The 14125-nt window shown below is 42.6% G+C and overlaps 1 protein-coding gene across 3 annotated transcripts in view; it reads left to right on the forward strand.

Moving 5' to 3' along the window:
* LOC310871086 (rho GTPase-activating protein 29-like) overlaps nucleotides 1–14125 on the forward strand; it is a 53761-nt gene that overhangs the window by 22709 nt on the left and 16927 nt on the right. For 2 of the 3 annotated variants that reach the window (XM_083782562.1, XM_083782563.1), the window contains exons 3-11: nucleotides 2315–2458; nucleotides 6610–6706; nucleotides 7714–7786; nucleotides 8563–8623; nucleotides 10454–10603; nucleotides 12329–12393; nucleotides 12672–12782; nucleotides 12943–13023; nucleotides 13783–13950. In XM_083782562.1, coding sequence (XP_083638688.1) covers nucleotides 2315–2458; nucleotides 6610–6706; nucleotides 7714–7786; nucleotides 8563–8623; nucleotides 10454–10603; nucleotides 12329–12393; nucleotides 12672–12782; nucleotides 12943–13023; nucleotides 13783–13950 — 950 coding nt within the window. Of the gene's footprint in view, nucleotides 1–2314; nucleotides 2459–5386; nucleotides 6196–6609; nucleotides 6707–7713; nucleotides 7787–8562; nucleotides 8624–10453; nucleotides 10604–12328; nucleotides 12394–12671; nucleotides 12783–12942; nucleotides 13024–13782; nucleotides 13951–14125 lie in introns of those variants that run through there. The other variant, XM_083782564.1, reaches the window with a different exon arrangement.

Consider the following 14125-nt stretch of genomic DNA (forward strand, 5'->3'; position numbering starts at 1 on the left):
CCTATGTGCTAAATTTATAGTTATTTCTAAGTCATCCTCAGACGAGCCCTCCATCGTCATCCCAGTTCTCCATACATCTGGCCAGCTTGTTGGTGCTTTGCGCTCCTGCACTAGTTTGCTGGCTGGCAGCTCTTGATGTCTTAGGCAGTGTTCTGCTATAGTCTCATTGTCCTGGATGCTATTTTCTTGCTCAACCTTGGTATTCCCTCATGCAAATTCTTGTTGGTAACAGGAAGTTTGTTGTGTTGTTTTTGTGCGCCGAAAATAGCCAAACTACACGCTCACGACACGTTCTGAGAGTCCTGTTGATCAGCTATTTCCTCTATTGATCATAAAACTAAGTATATAGGGCTTAAGTGGTTAAGCAAGGTACTTAACCTCTAGTTGGGTTGTGTATGTGGTGTTAAACTAACCCTTCCATTGATGAACAAAGCTGATTAAAACGGTGCATTATTAACCCGTCACCACAGAGTCCTGCACTACTTCGCAAGAAAAGCATTCCTCTCATAACAGAGTGGCAGATGGGAATGTGATGCCTTTTAACTAAGACAATTGGAGGATTATTCAGAATGCGGATGTAGATTAGTTTTCCTCTTCAATTGTCACCTGTAAAGGCCATGGTAGGAACACAAGGAAATGGAGAGGCTCCAGAAAATTCCCTTTATGGGGACAGGTGCAGAAAGAACGGGGATAGCTTTCGAGCATCAGTGTAGCTCATCAGTGGTCTTCCACACATCAGTGTCTTCCACACATCAGTGTCTTCCACACATTAGTGTAGCTCATCAGTGTCTTCCACACATCAGTGTCTTCCACACATCAGTGTCTTCCACACATCAGTGTCTTCCACACATCAGTGTCTTCCACACATCAGTGTAGCTCATCAGTGTCTTCCACACATCAGTGTCTTCCACACATCAGTGTAGCTCATCAGTGTCTTCCACACATCAGTGTCTTCCACACATCAGTGTCTTCCACACATCAGTGTAGCTCATCAGTGTCTTCCACACATCAGTGTCTTCCACACATCAGTGTAGCTCATCAGTGGTCAGTTGGGCAGTTAGACAGAGAGACTATGTCAAGGAAGTGAAGGAACGCATCCAAAATGTATCGCTGCAAGTCAATGTATTCCTTCCATCACTTTGAACCTGGCATTCTTTCCTATTTGAGCATGTCATCATAGGTGAAAATGTCAATGACCTTTCAAAAATAGTGAAAATAGCCACATACAAGCTTAGAATGCGTTGCATTGTGTGATGCATTGTGAGCTTGCAGATCAGCTATATTTTTTATATTTTGGAAAGAATAAATTAGGGATTAAGTGGTTAGGGTCTTCTTTGTTGGAGATTCTTTATTACTTTCTTTTTCTTTATTTAAGTAAAAAGTTATACTGTACTTGCACTGATAATAAAATACAGCACTGATAATGACACATAAACTAAACTATAATAAAACTTATTTTCAATGTGGTCCTCTCATACATATACTCACAGCAATCTTACAATTATTTTACTTCATAGGATTGCAGAGATTGCCGACTTTATGCTGAAACAATGCACACCTAACACCCAGTGCACAGTTTCTGAGCACTGCTTATCATGGTTGTTTAGTAGCAACAATCACACTTCTAAAGAAAGACAACGATTCCCCTCTTGCATGCACTTCATGAACTTGTTTATACATGAAGAAATGACATAGGAATGTATCCTTCTCCACATGACACCTTGTCATCGGGGTTAGGGAAATGTTTACTTTGTCACATGAAACATTTCAGCCCATAGGTGTGTGCCGTTGGGTTTGTTGAGTCAGTTTCGGATTGAATACAGTGATTGGCTCCGAGATGGGTTTCATGGCAACAAATGTATTTTTCAGCGTCTCTCAACCACACCACACCACAAATAATCCTGTTATTTCCTCCTTTCCTTTATCAATTTGGGGGTACTTGACAATGTTTTCGAACTACTACCGTAATAATCTATTTTGATAAAAGCATGAACACAGCAGCGTCACCTGTCCATAGCAGCAACGCAGGTTGACCTGTGATTCAACATGGCAAGTCAGTCAGGCAGTGTAATTTATACAGTTGTTATAAAGTGACTTGACTTGACTTGACTCATTTATTTTTTCCATTGTCAGATTTTCTGTTTCAATTTCACTCATGGCCAGTTTATATGTCGAGTGTGCAGCTGAGGGTTCAGCCAGTACTGTATTCAGTCAGTCAGAAGTACTTGTTGAAAGGACACAGGGGTTGTCTCAGGGATTGAACGTGGGACCTTTTTGTTACTAAACTTTAGTTGTTGTTGTTTTGTTTCTCCAGAGAGCCAGGAGGGTCTCCAGCAGACGGTCCAGGAGCGTCTGGGCGAGCTACTGCGAGTTCTCAAGGCTGTCATCGGCAAACACCAAACCCTCAACTCCGTGGACATCCTCGGTGCTGCGGGCATGGTCATCGCCAAAGTCAAAGGTCAGTGTTTGTCACGTGCCAGCGTGTGCATTTCATTCAACAAGTCCAGGTGTGCTGTGGGATTTTGTGACACCCACATATTATTTATGCAATATATACAAACTATACAAAACGTAAAGAAGTGTCTTGTAATCTGTACTTCGTGTGCGCACTCCTTTCATTTGATTTATGTTGACTCACATGTTTATTCTTGAATTAAATTACTGGTGCTTAATTAATTACGTGTGGTGCCTGTCAGTTACTTATATATTCCTACAAGCTCGTAGCGCGCCACTCGGATAGCTTCTGCTATTTTTCAATAGTATAACATAATAATGCTTAGTTAAAACACCAAAAGGGGTTCCCGCCCAGAATGGATTAATATATTAGCGCCCCTCACTTCACACGGGTGTGATGTTTCTTAAATTCATAGCTCATTATTATTTCCTTTGAAGTTTTGAGCGCTCTCACTATGATTAGGATTTTATTACAAGCACAAAACTGACACTCTGCTTTGGGCTTGACTCACTTTAGGTGGCCTAAATACACATTAGAAAATATGTTTGTGAACACACAGACGGTCTTATATCTTCTCAGGACGTTTTATGACAGTGTTGCCAGTTTCACTCGGCTGGCCTGCCATGAGAAACATTTTCAAAAATAGTGAAAATAACAAATCACAACGTGATGTCATTGTGAGCTTTTCGCTTGTCATACGATGAAGTTTAAAATAAGGCATTCATTTATGAAAAACAGTTGAAATGTGGAGATGGAAGGTTTCTGCCTGACAGGGCCAATGTGTTTATTTGATTGAATCCTGCTCTGTTCGAGTTGGCCCTCTGTCTTGTTTCCAAAAGGCTTCCAGAGTGAGAGACGTGATTATTGTCTTGCTCAACAAAAGAATCCCTTCCCTCCCTCTCCTGAATGAATACAAGCACAAGGAATCTCAAAACTTGCGAGTTCATCTGCCAGAAATGCGATCCTCGGCTAGGGTAATTCTTCACTTGGCCTGAACACAAGAATCCACAGAGGGAAGGCTGCATAGGGGTGTAATTTGCATTCCATATTTCACAGACGGAGGGAGGGAGGTGGCGTCCTGGCAACATACTCCATGGCCTAGCAAGACCACGTAGCTCTACATGCTCTTCTTATTGTTGCGGTCGGTGCATTTGTCTTGCAGGTCACCTGTCTCTATCTCGCCATCAGAGCCACGTTGTAACTTTTGAAGAATGCGATTCGTCTGTCTCTCATTTCTGTCCTGGTGAGAGGTGCTCTAACAATGCTGGGAATGCAAAAAAAGAAAAAGAAAACAAAGGGAGACTGACTGTGTGAGATCACCCTGAGGGATAGGGTTCATCGTGGCAGCTATTTGGGAAGCTTTGCACCTCGATTTCTTCAACCGGGCATCTGAATGGACACATGATTGACTGCTCCTCCCTGTGCATAAATACCTCACCATCTCTGCGAGGCGTTTTGCATGTTTTAGCTAGGACCTTATGTAGGTATAGGCAAAATGCAAGTATGTCCTTGAGGTACTTAAAAAATAAATAGGCAATAGGTGTTATTTAGCATAATAACCACAGCCTTCCTCAGCTTTTCTATACAAACAGAGTAGACCCATGAATATGTAAAAAACAAAATAATAATAAATAAATAAATCTGAAAAGCAATACCCTCCCCCAGACTCTAAATGAAGATTTGCAGTAAACCTGTTCACATATCCAAGGGGACAAGTGCAAGCATGGATTATCCTGACCACCAGGGGGTGGCTTACATCACCTCTATGCTCGGCCTAACTAACTTGTCCTCTGGGCTGGTGGGTGGGTAACTCGATAGTGGCCATAGTCAAAGAGCCAGGCAGAGTGAAGGAAAAACAAAAGGAGCTGCTGAGAGAGGGATGAATCAGTGAAACTCTAGTGACATGACAACTCAAAGGTCCGGATGATAACAGGCCTTGTGCACCTCTGTGCCTTTCAGAGTGAGTTTTCTTGTCGCTCGTGTTCTTGGAAGACCCACACTTTGATGATCGGGCACCTGGGGCCGTTTGGGCGGCATCCAGAAATAACAGGGAAACGCGTGAATGCGCGCAGCCTGCTTCGAATGCCTCTCAGATCGTATCTACTTGTGCCTAGGTGTTATAATGACACGGTAGACACCGTCACACACACATGAAAGATTTCAGCCCCGCCGTCTGACGCACAGAGCTTCATTCATTTATTCAGACAAAAGCCATTGTCATATTATCATCCATACTTTGTCTTGTCTGTTCTCATATCGCCACAGATAGGATCTCTGCAGAGAGTCTTCATCACTGGTTAAAAAACCAAGCCCAGCTTTCTCTCTTGCGCTTGCGTCCCACAAGGGCTGTTTCCCCCCCATTCCTCCTTCTAGCATTTCTGAGGCAGGCCAATAAAAGTGTCAACTTTCCAATGTTATTGAAATTTCCTCCTTCCCTTCCCCACCTCCTCCACCTCCTGAGTGCATATGCCACTGTTGCCACAGACCATTTTCTGTCCTTGTGCTGTGCCATGTCTGTGCCCATCAGTTCATAGCGTAGCTCACAGAAAAGAGTTCTGTGAACCAGTCAATACCGCAACTCTGAGCGAACCGCCGGCCAATTGTGAGCTGTATCTGTCAAACAAAGTCATGCTCTCAAAAGTTGTGAGAGAAATTGACAGCTGGGCTGACGCACATGGTTTAACTCACCCAAAAATCATTTTTCACAGGCTAATTGTCCCTAGTTGAAGCTCTCAGTGACAAAACAATGGCCCTTGTGCTTGAATGATGCAGTTCCCATATTTCAGTGGTGTCCGTGGGTGGGAGGGGTGGAGGGGGCAGGGCTGGAATCATTGTTGTGAGACCCACAGGATGTCCTGAGGAAGAAGTCGGTGCTCCTGCACAGGGGCCTCAGAGTAACACGTATAGCATTCGGGTTCCAGGGAGGCTCTGGCTTCAGTCGCTCTGGCATTTTCTGTCGTCCTTTTGGGGGCCTGCAGGCCATCACTGCCTGGTTTTGTTTTGTGAAGTAATCTGGAAATTTACTGGGAATCAACCCACAGGTGCCATGGGGAGTTTCCTCTCTTCTCTGGAATGAGTGGAAATGGAATTACCAAGATGACAGTAACTCACAATCGGAGCTCTGAAGGTCTGCTGACGACTAAGGCCACTTTACTCAGCGGTTGAGCGGTTGAGGGGGGTCCTTGAGTTACAGGGTCCCTGGTACTGAACAGAAGTTGACAGGTGTCAGAGAGAAAGGCTAAGTGTTGTGACGTTAGCTGAAAGTTTTGCTCAGCTGTCGTGGAGCTCAAGCTGTGCAAGTGTTTCCTGTGGTGGGGAGACAGGAAGCACTCTCTGAAGTTGGATTTATCCGCCTGTGACTTCGGTTCCCCTGATTGCCTTCTGCAAATGTCCTCTCGCTGAGTCAACGTTTCCGGTTAGAGAAAGCTACATGCAGAGGTTCAGTTCTCGAAGAATCATCAACACTCGATGGCCGCCAAACGCGAATAGTCTTGGACCACTCAAACAAAGATGTCTTCATTTCGTCTGTGCCTGATCAAAATGGAAGATCACCTGTGGTCGAATATGGACATACAGGAGCAAAGGAGGACACTTATATAAACGCTCGTTCTTGTCCTTTGAAGATATTCAAACCCAACCGCTCTTGGTGGTTGAGAAGAATCAGATAACAATGTTCCTGCAGCCTGTACTGTACGCTACTTTTGCTCATTTCTGTTTCGTTGAGGAAGCTTTTCTATGAGGTATATCTGTATATCTGTTCTACACTGGACTAACTTGTCCATATGCTAATGTCAACAGCACTGGGCTAACTTTTACGATGTGCTACTGTTAATAATTATATTTTTCCTCAAAAAAGCTCATATATACACAGCAATGCCTGAGTGCATACATTATAATAACAATGGGTAAATAAAGAATGCATTCTGAAAGTATTAATGCGGTGAATGAAATCTAATCAATGGTCTAATTTGAATGTTTATGCTGACAGTAACTGCACACTATAATGTAATTGTCCAGGCGGGGACAAGTGTAGTTCTCTGAATGCTTTCGCTGAGTGATTGAGCCGTACGAACGTTGGCTGTGAATGCAGTTGTATTTTGGGAGAGAGACGTTCTCATGGCTCTCGTGTGGTTTGTTTATCTCACCCCCAACAGGCGTTAACTTCAAGGAAGTGACTCAAGACAACAAAAAGGCTATATTCGGCGAGATATACGCTTCCATTGACACTTTGGCATTCACGTTCGGCAATGTGTGAGTACAATGTTTGTTAACCTTTTCAACGCTGTCAAGTTTTTACGACCGTTTTCGGGCAGCAAACAGGAACTCCAATGGGGCCAGTGTATGGTACTACTATGTATGTACTGTAACTCATTGGATTCCTACAAGCCCATGTCACTGTGCTAAGCCTATAATAGAAGTCATTTGAAGCTGATGCATTGCCAATAGCTTCCCTCAGTGGTTTCATTTCATCATTTTCACTTAAGCATAGTTTATGCTGTGTAAAGACGAGCTACGGCTCATGGCTTATGGGCTTATTTCTGGGCATTTATACTCAATACATCAGCTCACTGACAAGCATGACAGAACATTCCACATTATGTCAATGAACCAAGAAATCGGACTCACAAGGGTTGTCCTACACAGTATAAGCACTTTATACTTCATCATACAAATATAGACCATCTACAAACACTTTTCCTTTTTGTTATTTTTTAGGGACACAATTATTGTGGATAGGTTGTACTTCATTTGACATGAAATGTGTCCCCTGATGACATCACTGAAAGGACTCAACATTTAAGATAGATAGTAGGGATGTTGGTCATAATATTGCTCCTTTACTGTGACAACTTGACCCGATCACAGTCCACATTTTTTCCTTCTTTAAACGACTATGGGTGAATGTATCTGACGAAAAATCTAAATCCGAACAAAACAAAACCAAGACAGAAACAAAAAGGAAACGCAATCAAGTATGTCACAGTCTGAACTAGCAGCTATACTCTTACTTATACTGTATGATTCAAGTATAGTGTCTCCCTTCCTGTACAGTACCTTCTGTTCCTGTACAGTGCCCCCCCAGTGTCCCCTCCCCTCACCCTCCATCATATCCACCAAGTGTCCACATACACTGTAAAAGTCCACTTTTAATCATTTAAAAAAAAGATCCTTTATACAACGTTATAGCTTCTAAACACTGTTGACTCTTTCATGTTTTAATAACTATCTAAAATGCTGCGCTGTCGTCTGGCTTTCAGAGTGTCTGACTTCCTTATGGGAGATGTTGACAGCGGCTCAGGGTTGGGGTCCCCCCAGTCTAGAAGAAGCAGGGTGAGACACACAATTCTTACAGCTTCCTTCCTTCCTCGTTTCTTACACTGTAAAATCCAGTTTCTTTAATCTCAGAGAGTGCACAAATATAACCACTCAGACCCGGTTAGGGTATATGTGTCTATAGAGTAAATGTACATGTGTTAAGTAAAATGTAAATGTTAAGTAAATGAACTCTGTGTTTGTATATATCCCTTGATTTTCTTTATTACTGATTGTGTCTCTCTTGTTGCCAGTGGTGTGAAGTAACACAGTACATTTAACTAAGTTCTTACTTTGTTTTATACTTTAATACATCTCACAGGCAATTATTGTACTTTTTAACAGCTTTAGTTACTTTTACTTTGCAGATTTAGATTATTAATACAAAACATGATTGTATTATCAACTGATAAATGATAATGTCTATGATAGGTTAAGCTTCCCGTCAGAACGTACAGTAGTTCAGATTGGACCTCTGCTTTGAGCTCCACTCAGCTGTCTGGGTGGCTGTTTCTCTTCAAAGTGTTGCTTTGAAACATGACAGGGTTCGTAGGGTTGTGTTTTGTGGTGCGAGGGTTGTATTAAAGGGGGTGATTTATTTTACAACAAACCTCTACTTGAACCTCAAAGGCTTGCTTTCTCTATTTTAGCATGGCATTGAAAAAAAGCAACATTTTATGGGCCACTGGGCTTTTGGCTTAAATAATACCCCCCTTGTCGTGCCCCACCCGACTTACAGTCTACTATTTTCAACAACAACAATAAAAACGTCTCTTAATTCTTTTTGTACACAGTCTTATGATAATCTCTCGGTGGATCCCAGAGGATATGTCTCGGAGAAAAGCGACCTTGCAGGTAAGCATAAAACACAGGCTAAACAGCTTCCAATAGTGGAATGCATAATGATTATTAATGGCTGCTTTGAAAAACCATTTAATGGCCGGCTTGTAGCCCTTGGGCCCAGAGTGTCAGCCTGTGAGCCTTAGCTAAATGATTTAGAGAGCTCCTTCAGCCTCCCAGATGCCTGAGGTAGACCCGCCCTGAACCTCGGTGCTAACCCCTGTTATTTCTGCAGCTTTTTTTTCTCCATACTTGCTGCGGGCTGGCCTTCTTTTATTTTTCTTTTATTTTCTTTTTTCTTTTTGTTTCTTTCTTTCTTTTTCTTCTTCTTCCGTCTCTCTTTCCAAATGTCTGACATTCCTGGTCTGTTTAGGAATAGTTAAACGCGTGGGATGGGAAACACATGGGGCTGGTGCTGAGAGGGAGGTGCTTTTGGCAGCACTGGTTATTGTTGGGGGGAGGGGGGGATTACATCGCCATGCATACAGAGGTTATAGCTATTAAGTATTAACGCATTATGACCTGAGGTCAAAATGTCTTCTAAGTCCTAACAGTTTTCTGAAAAACTTATGTTGCTATATCGGTGGTGCTCAGACGAACCGCCAGAAGCAAAGATTTGAGTAAAAGAAAATTTGCTTTAAAAGAATATATATTCAGAGGTTTGCACAGTAGTAAGAAATAAGATACCAACTAGCAAAAAAGGAGACATAAAACACATAAGACATAAGTATCAATGAACAACCATAACATTTACAGTAGTTAGCCCATGCAGTCTGTCGCCAGTTGTGGTGAATAAGAGTAATAAGAGGATTAAGAGGCTAATATATATATACTGTGTGTGTATATAGTACATATGTCTGGGCAGTCAGTCAAACTAATACAGTGGAAGATATTATATTCCACTTTATATCCCAGCCATAAGCAAGGGTACTGTCAAAAGCTTTTCACAATGTGTTTATCCTCCCAGACTGTCCCTTCTGTATCTTCCTGGTTTCTGTTTCTTATTTGCTTCATTCCTACCCATACGCTTGAAGAGGAACTGGAACTGAACCAAATAAGAATGAATATGTTTATATGATATGTTTCACTTTTCATTGATAGTATATGAAATATTTAATTCTGAAACAATTTTGTACGACTAAAAAAATATTATATAACATTTTCCCAGCCCCACAGTCAGCTGTCACACAGTCACAGACGCACGCACGCACGCACGCTCACCATCCTGTAAAGAACCTCTCACGCACACCTACCTGACTACTTAAACTCATGCCACGAACACTGGCACTTTGCTTTGCTAATAAGACTATCTATCTATCTATCTATCTATCTATCTATCTATCTATCTATCTATCTATCTATCTATCTATCTATCTATCTATCTATCTATCTATCTATCTATCTATCTATCTATCTATCTATCTATCTATCTATCTATCTATCTATCTATCTATCTATCTATCTATCTATCTATCTATCTATCTATCTATGATAGTTAAACACACATACATATTATGGAGATGTAGGACACGACACCTTCAATCAACTCAAAGTATGCTATGACTATTGACCCATATACCTGCTTTGCTGTTTTTCTCTACCTTCTACTACTTGCTATTGTTGCTATTCTTGAAAATGTCTTTGTTATTGCTGCTACAATGTGGAGGAACCAAAACCAAAGAATGTCAAGCGCAGTATGGGGGTGGGCCCAGGGCAGCGCTCAATTTGTGAATCTTGATTCTTGGAGAAAACAAACAAAAAAGCCTAATGTTAATGCTAGTGTATGGTGCACTCTATTAGTTCTGTGTTTTGACGTGCTGTGGTAATTCCTGTGCTGACCACCAGGGCCGGAGGTGGCGCTGTCGCGGGAGGAGGAGGTGGACCTCGCCCTGCTGAAGAACGACAGCGGCGTGGAGTCGGCGCTGCTCTACGCCAAGGCCTGGTCCAAGTACGTCAAAGACCTGCTGGCCTGGATGGACAAGAGACTGACCATGGGTGAGACCTTAACACCATATAGGCAGAGACTGGCCATGGGTGAGACCTTAACACCATATAGGCAGAGACTGGCCATGGGGGAGACCTTAACACCATATAGGCAGAGACTGGCCATGGGGGAGACCTTAACACCATATATAGGCAGAGACTGGCCATGGGTGAGACCTTAACAACATATATAGGCAGAGACTGGCCATGGGTGAGACCTTAACAACATATATAGGCAGAGACTGGCCGTGGGTGAGACCTTAACAACATATATAGGTGCAGAGACTGGCCATGGGGGAGACCTTAACACCATATAGGCAGAGACTGGCCGTGGGTGAGACCTTAACACCATATAGGCAGAGACTGGCCGTGTGTGAGACCTTAACACCATATAGGCAGAGACTGGCCATGGGTGAGACCTTAACACCATATATAGGCAGAGACTGGCCGTGGGTGAGACCTTAACACCATATATAGGCAGAGACTGGCCGTGGGTGAGACCTTAACACCATATAGGCAGAGACTGGCCGTGGGTGAGACCTTAACACCATATATAGGCAGAGACTGGCCATGGGTGAGACCTTAACACCATATAGGCAGAGACTGGCCATGGGTGAGACCTTAACACCATACTGTATAGGCAGAGACTGGCCATGGGTGAGACCTTAACACCATATAGGGCCTATAGGCTGTGTGCTGCCGCACTGAGGGGAAACTAAACATGCTTCTCAAATCCTGCAGGGCTTGGTTTGTCCTACCTGACAATTTAGGCAGGGATCACTTCAATACACAGGTCAATTATATTGTAGCCGTTGTAGCGAGTCATAGGACATATAGCTTAGAATATAATAATTGTATTATTCTATAACAGATATTTTATTGCCAACAAATATGCGCACAGTTGGTTGTTATGACCTGGAATAAGGGAAACAAATTCTGTTAAGCAAACTCATATAACTCCTAACAGATTCACGTTGAACATATGTTTGCTGCTGTAGGCCTACCATAGACCAGTTAAGTGACAGAACCCTGACGAATGGCACAATAAAGCAACATGTCCAACCATCTAACAGCGGCAGCCATATGGCTGTCTCAGTGTCAAATGGTTTATAAACAGTACATAAAAGACAACATGCCTGGAACACATCAGAAAAATGACTACATCAAAGTTAAACAACTTATGTGCTTATGCACTCAGTACGAGGACCTCCCATGATGCAAAACGGACCTTGAAAGACATAGGTTAAAGAGTAGAATACATACCGTAGTTCAGTGGTTCCCAAACCTTTTAGCCCGTGACCCAAAAGAGCTTGCAGATCGGCTATTTTCACTGCTACTTCTAAAACAAAAATAATAAAACATTTAATTTGTTTTTAATTTGTGGAAAATGTTGCTTTTTGGGGGATTTATTTTTTGAAAATGTTTTGAAATAATAATAATTAATAACAAAATGTGGAAACAGAAAATAAGGCGACCCATAAAAATGTGTCCGCGAACCACAAATGGGTCCCAAACCAGTGTCCCAACCCACTCTACCCAACCCAGTGTCCCAACCCACTCTACCCAACCCAGTGTCCCAACCCACTCTACCCAACCCAGTGTCCCAACCCACTCTACCCAACCCAGTGTCCCAACCCACTCTACAAAAACCTTCCATGGATCCACACACAAACAAAGACATGTGCGTTTGATTGGTTGTATGTGTGAGTATGAACTAATGTTTGCATTCTCTTTCAGATATTGACTATGCTAAGAGCTATGCCAAAATGGCAGAGTCTTCAAGGACACTGGCAAGTCAGCAGGTAAACAACATGGTCTTATCGCTGTTATTAACCCATTTAGACCTGAGACCGATTCTAAAAAGGCCTAACTTAAGGTTTCTGAAAACCGTCAAATTCTTCAGAGGTAACTCCCAGATTCAAAGCTATAAAAAAAGTATAGGTTGCAACAGGTTTGAATGGGTTATATGAACTGTATTTATTGTGCACACTTATTCCTGAAGATTAACACATTGATATATAAAAGAAGGAATAAATGTATTACTTACTGGATTATTCATTCGGTTTTCTTTTTTCCAAAGGACTACATGCCATTTAGGGATATCTATGTCTCCACGTTCAAGAATGACATTGAATACAACCAGCTCCTCGTTCAGACTGCAATGGCCCTCCAAACCAATAAATTTATACAGGTAATTAATCCACCTAGGGCCCTAACGTGGGTAAAAGGCTAATTATTTGTCTTTGAAGAGTCTCACTCGACTCAACTAAAACCAGTCTAAGCTTTTGTTAAATGCCGTTTTTAAATGTTGGTACCACAGCAATCCATTCATCATTGATCTTCTTTCTCAGCCCCTCCAAACCCGCAAAAATGAACTGGACAAGCTGAGGAAAGACATTAAGGATCAGTGGCAGAGAGAGCAGAAGAAAATGGTGAGGCTCTGTAGAAGAATATATACAGTCCATATGGGGACTGCAAGGGCATTCATAGTTCATTTATCCATTTGTAACTTTTGATGATTTTACTGTGTGTCAGACACAATATATCATCTATGCCCCCTAGTGATATAATGATGAAGAATTATGACTTCTGGATTATTGTGTATACTTGCCAAGCTTTTATAACAGTCAAAACAGAGACAGAGCCCTGGAATGCACTCACTTGGTCAGATTTTGTGATTTGTTTGCCAATGATTCATTATAAACAAATTAATACTTAGTCCCCTTATCAGTGCTTAAATGTCTTAATTGCACCCCAGAGAAGTCAAGCCAAGCAGGATCAATAGTCCCATAGTTGGCGTAAACGCTTTCACATTGGAACATAATATCAGTTTTGTTTTTGAAAGAATCACTCGACTTTGAGTCTACCGGTCCAAAACGGGCATTAGATCACAAATACGAGAGAAGTTGGCTGGCTGTATCCATGAGGGTCCAGCTGAACTACACTAGGCTTGTTCTGATCATTAAACCATTGTTCTTCATGTGTAGCTGTGCAGATTTGTGTACTTGGACAAGATGACTTTTCACAACTCGTCTTGTTTGTGTTCACTTTCCACCGCACAAGGAAGTAAAGAGAGCCACTTAAGCCCCAAGCGTGTTTGTGTATGCATGAGCGCGTTTGCGATCCTACGTCATGGCCGGCCAGTGCCTCACCTCACCTCACCTGTCTGTGGGTCTTGTGCTCTCACACAGCACGAGGCGGACGCGGGCGTGCGCAAGGCACGAGCGCTGCAGGCCCAGCGGAGAGAGGAGTACCAGAAGGCCCAGTGGTCCACCAGCCGCTCCCAGGAGGAGCAGCCCAATGCTGCTAACAAACAGCTGGAGAAGAAGAGGAAGCTAGAGGAGGATGCTCTGCAGAAGGTAGTCACTCACCATGCCCACAGACACAGTGGTTCACAAACGTTTTAATGTCAAGGACCCCCATGGCTCTGAGAGTGTTCCGTCTGTACACTCTCAGAGTTACGGCCCTATATATAAGGGCCCATTTGGAACTCCCTCAAGGAACGCTGACGGTCCCCACTGAGAACCACTGAAA

This window comes from Protomyctophum parallelum, assembly GCF_964188405.1.
Source record: "Protomyctophum parallelum genome assembly, chromosome: 14".
Taxonomy (NCBI): domain Eukaryota; kingdom Metazoa; phylum Chordata; class Actinopteri; order Myctophiformes; family Myctophidae; genus Protomyctophum; species Protomyctophum parallelum.